Genomic DNA, 11205 nt, shown 5'->3' on the forward strand with positions numbered 1-11205 from the left:
ATCACTTAGCGATCTGAACACTGTCCAGTCCGTGACTGCGTAGATACTGAATGGGGAGAAGGCAGTCAACAACTCCCTTTTTGGGATTCCGTCGGTGACGATCTGGCAAAATGCCCATTTTCAGTTTGTAGTTTTCGTCGTTGATAGGGTACGCCTCGATGGATCTGGCCGAGCCCGTGGCCACCCAACCTTCAAGCAACGCGTCTGGTGCATTTTTACAAGAGCTCACATCAGGGGATCTCTGCCCAATGCGTCAGAATTAAGGTGTGGTTGGACAAAGACATCTAATTTCGGACACCCACAACCTTTCAGTGTTAACCTCTGCTGGTCATTTTGGCCTCCTATTCTTGAAAATAATTTTTGTTTTGTTTTGCTGATTACGTTTTCGTCCACGAATCTGGCGGAGGGATTGCTAAAACCGCCGCACTCTTTTGCTGGGGCGATTTTAACTTAACTCACTTTTAACAGTTAACTCACTCCACCTGCCTGCTAACCTCTCACGGAAAACGGAATTTCAAAGCGGATGGTGCCTATTTGTATCGGATGGTGGTTTTGATCCTACATTACGATCATGCTGATGGCTGTTACCACCTTGTTTGTCCCAGTGCGTACAAGGCTCCTTACTGGTGGCTGTAGTGTTAGCGACATACGCAAGCGTGCGAAGTTTGGAGCCTATCGAGTCGTTAGATCTACGGATAGACAGGGGCGTTATAAGTCAAAACTCGCGTAGCTTAGAACTCTGAGACCATTGGTGAAGCCTTAAAATATTGGGGATGCAGTGGAACATTAACGTAACACCGATGACCTTGCTTGATGCAAACAATGAGCTCGCAAAGCCTACCTGCAACTCTAGCTTTTACGCTTGAGTTCCACTTGGCTATGAGCCCAAATGGCGTATCAGCATATTTCCAGCGTCCATCTTAAACAGAAAACGCTTATCTTGAAGGGAGTGCCCCACATCTATGTGAGATTTTAAACTGAAATAGCTATTTTTAGGATCATTCAGTGCAGCTCACAGCCCTGCCCTTCTTCAGGCCTAAAACTTTCTAGTGTCTGAGCTACGCGTCAGCGAAGATGCGCAGACAATTGCGTGCAGACTATTCAAGTTCCTTCGAGCATGCATGATGCCATAAGAACGGCATTCATATTCTGCCACCCCATCGGCCATGCAGCGTTCAAGGCGAACACGAATATAATTGTTGACCCGTTCATATCTGGTGTTCGCGAGCACGACTTCTATGTAAAGTGGACGTTAATTGGCTCTCAGTAGATGTTGAACAGGCTGAGCCAGTTTCAATCACAAATCACGTTTTGTGCTACTTAATACCGTAAGTTGGACATCCAAATTTGGACGTAGTTATTACGAAAATAAGACTTGTAATCGAATAACTTAAGAAAAGCGCCATAACCGAGTTACATGCGAATGCAAGTAAGCACCCTATACTTACAAAATAACAAGCAAAAGAGATAAGCAAGAACACGACAGAAAGACCCAAACTTACCGGTACATAACGATATTCAGTTCAGCAACGCCACGGCCACCTCTCGGGAATTTAAAACACTCCAAGTGAGTGTTTGAGCGGCGATTTCGCAAGGCTAGTTTGACAGCACCTAGCGTAATGAAAACGTTCCATAACACAATCAAACAATCGCGTATTGATGAACATATTTATTAAACAGAGAAATTGTGCTATCTTTTGTTGCAAATTGAGCAGCTTTTTGCGCTAAAAGTACCAATACCTATGAATGAACTCATCTCATCATATTTGATGTTTATGTGAATATCTTCAAATGTGGAACATTCCGTGAGTTGTTAAATGCATTCGCGAGGAACATTAGGTAACATATTAGGTAACATTAGGTAACACATTAGGAACATGCACATAGGTAAGACAGCAGTAATAGCTTTATTTCTCGTAGAACAAATTAGAAGGGAGAGACAAGACACCCTCGCGCTGCTCGTCTGCGGCAAGCAGAATCTCGGCGATAAGCGTTTTCATAAAGCACACACCTCATAAAAATCCACTGATCGAGATTTCCAATGTCTTTTTTAGACTGTTGGCCCCAAATGTAAGCGTGTTTCCTCAATTTGTTTTTATCAATGTGACTTCCCTATTGTTAATGCGGGGATTGATGCTTATCTACGTGTCTGCTGAATACAGGTGTTTACATACATTCTCTTACAGGCTTTTATGTGTGGTATTCATTACTTACGTGCACAAAATTGTAAGCCGAAATATCTTCCCGCTGTAGTTATACTTGCGAAATATTCACTTTAAAAACGGATATCATGCATCCGAAATACAATACCGAAATGTAGCGCGTCAGTAACATTCGGTGCCATAAACAGCCAAGTCAGTCAAACTCCCCACCGTCGTCCGTTACGTCTTGGCATTGGCTTTGCTAGTGCCGTCAGTGACACCAGTAACATCAGTTCTGGTCCAGTGACGTCAGTGGCATCAGCTCTCATGAAGCCACCTTCAGCGACCAGCTCACCGGTCGGCGGCGGCGGCGGCGGCGGCGGCAGTCCTGCGCTATTTGTCCGCCTGGCAGACCGCGCGGTTCGACCACGCCCGTCGGACGGCTGAGCCGCCCCACCTGTGGCCTCCCCTCCCCCCGTCTACGGGGCTCATCGTGCATCTGTACAAACGGAGACGCCCTGCCATCGCGGCCTACGCAGCTGTTGAGTCGGGACAGGAGGTATCTCGATTCTCGAATGGTGACGCCGGTGTTGGAATCTTGGAACTGCTGATGGCGAACTTCCTTTCCACAGTGATAACCTAGATATAGTTAAACAAGAGAGGCTTTGAACTCCTGGAATTTACGCATTGTGATTTGAGAGATCTTGTTCTGAAAATAATTACCTTCAAAACACCAAGAGATACTGGTTAAGTGATGTTATCCAGGAAGCATTGGCTAAATCGATAAAACTAGACGTTTCCAAGATCATTCTCATGGTCCCGAGTAAACAAGGTTAAAAAAGATAGGTATAAAAACCAAGACACGTGACTCCAGAAAATGCTTCAAATCGGTGCAGCTGATGCTATCACTAAAAGTGTCGGCTGGGCTTCCACATCCTAAATGTCACTAAAAATAATAAATCAGCCGGGCTTTCACCTCCCAACAGCCGAATGCGTTAAGGGCTCGACCGTGCATAGGCGGCTGAGTGGGGAGGTGCGGTGACCGGGCCCCCGTAAGCCGATTTTTCTATAGATGGCTCCAGACAGGAAGCCAACAATTGCTGTAATGTTTGAATTGAAATTGTGTTAAAATGAAGATTGTCTCACCGAGCCTCTCCCCTCCCTAAGAAAATCCTGGCTGCGACCCTGTGCACGTGCAACAATGCACGGTACCGAAAATCGCCATCGTGGTGCCCGTCATTCATTCTCTTCCCCTCGAGATCGCATGATATTTTCTGTGCGGCCTCCGTTACTCGCCAGCACCGCAAAGCTGCCGTTCTGGAGCCGGAAGTCTGTGGTATTATTTGGTGTTATGGATTTGGGTCGTTTATTTAGGAGCCTGGTCATGTGTGCATCAGCATTATTTTCATGGGTCATATTTACGCCCCCTGTTTTTCTGTTTTCCAAGCCACCAAAATGAGAAACAAAATGCACTGGAAATCGCTCCGAAACTTGGGGACGTATCTTTATTAGCATTAGCATTAATTTCACATAACCTGCCAGCATATAAACTCCCCACACTATCCGGGGTCCCTGACGCACCGGCGCACGGCGTTGAGCGTAGTTTCAATGTAATCCAAAGCGCGTGAGAAAGCTTGCACAGCTGCGAAGGGTGAGACGAACAGGGAGTGGCACACTTGTGTCTCTGCACCGTACAGTGTAGTCAGCTGCAACGCAGGTGTGGCCACGCCGCTGTAGCCTTTGATCAGAAACGCGAAGAGGATTGGGCAGCCGGGACGAGCACGAGCCAATCCAGATAACATCCATTGTGTGTCACAACTCTCAGTGACAACGTACAGACTGGACCGCATATTAAACAGACCACGTTACGTTCCATAAGCGGACATGACTACTAGTGGCGCCTCGGCCGACCCTGGTGGCAGGATATTGAACTAGTGTGTTTACCGCAGTGTTGTCTCAGGAGTAATATTTTGTGTTTGCGCGTACGCCGTGTGCCATGGAGTCATAAATCATCATTTGCTAGTCCATATTTTGGTGCAGAATTTAATTCTTTATATGACGGTATTAAAAATAGTTGTTAAGCTTTGAGCATGTCGTCGCCAAAGTAATTTAATCAGAGCAATGTCAAGCGGGTTGCCACGTGTAAACTCAATTGCCGCGCGAAGCGCCCACGCGGAACATTCAAATGATGCAGCACCAGGTCGTTAAAATATCATATCACTTCATTGGTAGGGCGCATAATGATAGGGAATTTAATTCCCCGTTTCGTGGTGCTACGCATTTCCTGGTGTGATTTAGCATGTCGTCGCGAATTTCAGTTAAACTAATGAATGTCACGGGTGTCACGTGCGCGCGGGACGTCCGTGATACGGCATGCGCGTATTCTGTCGGTGTCAGTGACAGGACAATCGCGCGCAGGTCGACACTTGTCCACAAGTTTTAACACTCATGCAAAAATGTAGAAACGTACATGCGTAAATGGTTTTACACATAAACCTAAAAACGTTCAAGTGCAAATGTGTTGGTGCATAAACGTATCTAAGACTACTTGGAAGACCACTGGCAGTGTCAGTGGTCTTCCAAGATGCCCCAGCGTCCCTGCTCCTGGGCACGAACTGCTCGCGTGCCATTAAACCCGTGGAGGTTGTTTGCGGTGAAGATGACGTACCCTGAGTTGACAGGACACACTTCGTGTGGGGCATCGTTAGATGTCTTATTGGCAGCTGCGGAGCCAAATGAATGTATCATCTGGTGAACACAGGTGAGGGGCACCAAGGACGTTGCCACTTCGCCTTCAAGTCTCAGGCTCGTGAGTTTAGCCCAATAGGAGTGATGCAACTGCTTGAATCATATTTTTAGGAGGCTAGACGCGAGAACAAGACGGGCTTGTCGATCCAGGACCAGCAGTTCGTGGAGAAGATGACGGAGAGTATCTGGCAGCGGGAACATAGGCATTTTGAGTTTCCTCGTTTCCAATGAGGAGCGACAAGATATCCCAACCAAACAACAAGACTGTGGCAATGCAACGATTGATGGGACTGAAGTCAAAGCTCGTGAGACATCAGGTCTGTCGCCGTGACCATGCTTGATTCATGGAAACAGCTGTGCAGAGGGGTATGCAGAGAAGATCCCCAGTGACCAAATGAAGCTCAACTCTGGCAGGATGTGGTATATCCCTCACCACGGATTCTATCACCGCAGAAGGCCTACAAGATCTGTGTTGTTTTCGACTGCAGCGCCGAGTTCAAAGGCCACGTGTTGAACAGATACCTTTTGCACGGCCCCAACACGACAAACAGCCGGGATCCTGTGTCGTTTCCGTAACCGCCTGTGGCGCTGTCCTGTCACTACTTGGGGACTGTGTTCAACTAGGTGTTCGTGGGCGCCAGGAATTGTAACCTTCTCCGCTTCCCGTGGTGGAAGGATGGCGACGTGAGGAAGGGCCCAGGTAAGTAAAGGACGAAGACTCGCCTTCTTGCCACATCTTCACCCGCGAGCGCAATGTTTGCCCTGAGATCTGCAGCTGACGGCTATCGTGATGGTAGCGAAAAGGAAGCCGCCGACTTCGTGAAAAACTACTTTTAAATCGACGACGACCTCGCATCTGTTCGAGACGTAGATACAACGGTAAGCTTGATTGGTGTAAGCAGGAGCCTGTGTAAACCTGGATAGTTCAAAGTTCACAAGATTATCTCAAACGACATTGGTGTTGTTAAGTCTGCCGGCAGATAGTCGGTGTGCAGGACTGCAGAGTCTGGACATTGGTTTCAACAGCCTCCCCGTTCAATGGACGCTGGGATTGGAGTGGAACACATCAGCTGACAGGTGATGTGACAGGTGATCTCCACCCAGCTGAAGCCGATTGCTGTGCATCCATCAGGGCTGCTTTGGGCGGTCGGGTTGAAAAATGCCGCCAAGCCCGACTAGACGGTGAGCCCCTGCGAATTCTTCTGAGTGAAGTTGAGGCGATTGTTAACAGCAGGCCGCTCACCTCCTTCAATATGACTCCTAATGCCCCTCACCCAATCTCGCCCATGAGCCTTCTTGTACAGAAATGCAGTGAAGTTTTGTCTCCGCCTAGTGCCTTTCACAGGCGCGACATCTACTGCCGTCGTCTCTGGCGATGATTCCAGCACCTCACAGACTAGTTTTTGCGGCATTGCCGCTCGGACTTCTCTCTCGGGCCTCCAGGAGAGGAGGAAATGGACGACGGAGCTCGAGAACATAAAACCGGACAACGTCGCGCCCGCCCTCGAGGGCCCTCTCCCCGCTGCCTGTGGCCTCTGGGGCTCGTTTTCATCTAGACATTTCCGCCGGCGGACTCGTCCTGAAGGTCACTGTTCGCACCAAGGACGGGACGTATGACCGTCCCATGCAGAAGACGGTACGACTCCTCCCGTAAAAGGACTTGATTCATCGTCAGAGTGCCCAGCATGGGCGGGGCGACCTTGCTGCAGCAAGTGGGCGCCTCGCGGGCGTGCTGGGCGGCTGTGGCGCTTAACGGGCGGCTACCGTCTTCATGGTGCCTGAGTGTGCGTCGTATGGTGCTCGTCGGCCGGCTGTGTGGCGCCTGGCTAAGCGGCAGTGGAGTTCGCGACGTGGTGCTTGCCGGTCGGTTTCTCGTGGCACCGGACACTGCGCGGTGGATATGCTGGCGTTTCAATGCCGCGTGTTGTACATTGAATTGTTTTACTTTGTGTTATGCAAATATGTAACCACTTTAGAGCGGGTGGGGGAGTGTGGCCGCTGTTGTGGGGCGGCATCTGCTCAGTAGTGGATGGTGTACGGCATAGAGGGCGCTATTTGTGGCGCGAGATGGTGGTGAGAGATGGCACTCGTGATGACGCTCGTGGTGGCGCGGAACGCGTGACGGTGGGCGGTGTTTGAGGCGCCGCTCAGAATATGATCAGACCACCATATGCCAGTGATGCGTTCGCAAAGCGTAAGCGTTGGTTTAAAAATGTTGATTAATTGTTTCAGGTTATTACATATTGGTCTTTATATCGGGTGATATACATATATATATATATATATATATATATATATACAGATATAGATATAGATATAGATATATATATATATATATATATATATATGTATATATATACATGTATCTCTCTCTCTCCTCTCTCTCTCTCTCTCTCTCTCCCTCTCTCTCTCCTCTCTCTCTCCCTCCTCTCCTCTCTCTCTCTCTCTCTCATGCTCCTCCTCTCTCATCTCTCTCTCTCTCGTCTCCCTCTCTCTCTCTCTCTCTATATATATATATATATCTATATATATATATATATATATATATAGATATAATAATATATATATATATGTGTGTGTGTGTGTGTGTGTGTGTGTGTGTGTGTGTGTGTGTGTGTGTGTGTGTGTGTGTGTTGTGTGTGTGTGTGTGTGTGTGTGTGTGTGTGGGTGTGTGTGTGTGTGTGTGTGTGTGTGTGTGGTGGTGTGTGTGTGTGTGTGGGTGTGTGTGTGTGTGTGTGTGTGTGTGTGTGTGTGTGTGTGTGTGGTTGGTGTGTGTGTGTATAGGCAGGCTTTTATTGGCGTTGCACATTCTTTTCAGGTTTTATGTGCCATAAAGCAGCAGCATCGAAAAGGCCGTTTCCAAGCAGCTGGATTTTGATGTATGGTTGTAACAGTAACCCTCAAATAGCTTGCACGTAATAGTCTGCGTATCCTCGCGTGCGTGTAGCTCATAAGCCAGAGTGGTTTAGGTCTTAAGAATGACAGTACTGTGAACTGCACAGAGTGATCTTCAAGATGGCTATTTTAACTCAAATCCCCATACAAATGTGGAGCATTCTCTTCAAGAATAGCGCAATAACCGAGCATGTGAATGCTAGTTGACATCTTAGCACCGTGAATAAATGTGCAAGAGCACCACAAAAAATGGTCAAAATACGAGCACATAACGATGATTAGCTTAGCAGACACACAGACACCAACCGTGCTGCCATCTCTCGAGAGGTTGCAGAAACATGGAAGTTGCCGTTCAAACGTTCTAGGACGCAAAGAAGCAGTGACGCATTGAGAAGGATAGTTGCTCAATAGACAAATTTCGTTGTCTAAAGCAGTATTTTCCGCTTCCTCTTCTACATATGGCAGTATACCGATAGCTTTAGGAGTACTTATTTCATCATGTCTGATGTTTGCTTCAAGATATTCGAATGTAGAACATTTCCTTTGAGTTATTCTATTCCCAGTCTTACTTCCGTCATAACTCGTACCACCTTACAACATCCTAGGTTATGTGATTCACGTTTGAAACTTCCCCTGAATGCATGGCATTGGTTGAGATCCAACTGAAGTCCATTGGTGCCATAAATCGTCCTGACATACGCCAGACAAGAATAACTGAATGATTATATTTGTCCGGGCCTTAAGCACCGCATGGCCACTGGGGACGCTCCAGCAACGTACTGCCACCTCTTGGCAGGCCGCAGTACTACGAGTGAGTCAGCCCGTTCGCTACAAGGGCAATTCTGACACGAAGTCTGGCCGCGACTGACGCCATAAAGACGTTCCATGGCGCAGTCAAACGATGACGTATTGAGAAGAATATTTACGAAATTGTGAAATTGTGTGGCCTAGAGCAGTCCTCTACATTTACACCAGCCAAAACTACAAGTGAGTTTATTTCATTGCATCAGATGTTTGCGTCATTATCTTTAATATGGATCATTCCCTTTATATTGCATACAGGATGGGCTTAGACCATCATTTTTCTAAACTTTCTAAATCTAGCATTTATGCTCTAAGTGTACTTACCGTGGTGCTTGTTCTCGGTTATTTGTGGGTGTCTTAGTGATAAAAAGTTACTTTAGCATCCAAGCAGAAAATACGCAGAGTTGCACCAGTTTTTTCGCTGAGCTTTCTCCTGTTATAACTAGTGAAAATAAAAGCATCCTATATATACAGACCAATGTAGCCTTCATTTTCATTGGAAGCGGTAAGGATTTGGGGAACACGTCTTCGGTTTTTGGCAAATGACTTCCAAATGACTTCTTTCCAAATGAGACAGCTTGCCTCACCATGGGGCAACCTGCATCACATGGTGGGGGAAGTTGTGCTTATGTCCCTTGTTTGACATCAGGTAGATTGCATCGCGAACAACTGAATGCGTCAAAAGATTAAATGCGTAAAATGCGTAAAATAAAAAATGCGCTCGTCTGTGCTCTTTTCTGCTATTCGTCATGATTGCCACATTACAAACTTTTGCCCTGTTTTCAATCAGTGTTTGTCTTACGATAACTGTCTCCTTGGTTTCGGTTCCTCAGGCAGAAACCATGAGTCTAAATAGGCGATGTAAATATCGGCTTTTCTGGATGGTAATAAGTAGTGATAATGGTCATTCAGTCACTGAGAGTAAGCCTGTCAAGGAAGTATTGTCGATATATTGTACACTTCATATAACACGGCCCATGCACAGCTGATACGACACGCACCTCCCGACATCTTGGAAGAAAGTTCGCGCCACCTCGAAATTCTTGGCCAGCAGTCACCGAATGTTTTGCAATATACGCGACACATGTACTTCTCCATCATTTAGCATAACAGATTGGTCTATTTATGCGATAACCCCTTAAACACGCATGTACACGGATCGTTTCAGCTTTCAACGATATGCAAAAAAACATGTTCGTTTCTCTCATTCAAGACGCGTGAACGCGTACGGACGGGGGTACACCGAAAGGTAGGTAAAGGAGGTGTTTTGTCATGCTGCGTGATAACTTTCCGGGTTCTTCTACGGCTTATAGATATTTTGGATTTTTCTGGATGCGTGTCTGATTTTGATGTTCATACTATTGCATGATCGAGACTAAGGAAAGGGTAGGTGTTATCTGGACCGATTGTGGGCCCTACCTGACCGGTCGCTCGCTCCGCCACTCAACCGTAATTACCGTGCCGGATGCTCTGTTGTATTCGTTCGGTTTCTTCAACAAAGCTCACTCCAATCACAGCATTGCTTGTTAACACACCGTCTTTGTGGCCCATGCGGTTTTGGACATGAAATACCTGAAGATACATATTATGTGAATGCAGCCGCGCAACACATTGTCAGGACAAAAGATTATCCATTCTCCTTTCAGCCATTTGCCATCTCGAACAAATATTGACAGGCTCTTTGATTACTTCACGTTTCCAAAACATTGTTGAGGCTCTGGCCATGTTGAAGAAAGGTAGAAAATGCACTGGGTACCGGAGCACTGCATTCTCCACGTTTGTAATCACTGCCCATTTTTCGTAACTTTACATCAATTTTGCGTACAGAAACTTTATTTATTGATTTTATTGGACTTAACCAAACATATGGTAAGAATAAACTCTTCATGTGCCTCTACAGCGTGTCACACACGTCATCGTCAACTAAGAACATTCCTCAGTGCATGCATTTCATACGCTGTGGTCAAGCTGTTGGAATCATGGAAGCCTGGTGCAATCAAAACCATCATGAGGAGATCTCTAAAGGTGGCACAAACTCCGGAACAGCTCCATCACCTGCGCCAGCCCCATCACCAGTCCCAGCCTGACGGCACCGTCGACCTGCACCAGCCGGCCAGCACGGCAGGGAGGAAGCAGCGGCAGTGCTTCCATCTCTGAAGTGCCTGGCTGCCTCGTCACGACTCGACAACGAAATATCAACAAATTTTGTCAAGCATGTCGTCTTCGTCTGTGCCAGCCCCTTCTGTGTTGTGGCATCATATAATGGCCCTGAAACCATCTTCACATGATCTGCGTCGTTAGCTGCGGCCTTGGTTGCCGTCCACGCCACGCGTGTGACTCATGCCGTACAACCAAGTGGATTTCACGGGCTGCTTCACGTGCTGGTGATGCCGGTAAGGCGTCTGGCCCACTTGGATTTCATGTGGGGCGAGTCATTTTCATCTGAGACAGCAGCCGCGCAGAGACTGGTAGCAGCCTCGACCATCTCGTTTGACAGGACAGGATCGCGTTTGGTTGTGCCGCACACAGCGCCTGCCAGCGGGACTCCTCCTGCGTACTGCACGTGTGCTGGCACGCGGGAGGCGGTGGCGGTCGGCTTCACTCGACACTTCCATCG

At 47.4% G+C, this 11205-nt stretch overlaps 1 protein-coding gene across 1 annotated transcript in view; it reads right to left on the reverse strand.

Moving 5' to 3' along the window:
• LOC119092205 (GDP-Man:Man(3)GlcNAc(2)-PP-Dol alpha-1,2-mannosyltransferase-like) overlaps positions 1-10739 on the reverse strand; it is a 17306-nt gene extending 6567 nt beyond the window's left edge. The window contains exon 1 of the mRNA XM_037215182.1: positions 10644-10739. Coding sequence (XP_037071077.1) covers positions 10644-10739 — 96 coding nt within the window. The remainder of the gene's footprint in view (positions 1-10643) is intronic.
• Positions 10740-11205: the final 466 nt, after the last annotated feature.

This window comes from Pollicipes pollicipes, unplaced genomic scaffold (assembly GCF_011947565.3).
Source record: "Pollicipes pollicipes isolate AB1234 unplaced genomic scaffold, Ppol_2.1 Scaffold_3447;HRSCAF=4054_pilon_pilon_pilon, whole genome shotgun sequence".
Lineage (NCBI taxonomy): Eukaryota > Metazoa > Arthropoda > Thecostraca > Pollicipedomorpha > Pollicipedidae > Pollicipes > Pollicipes pollicipes.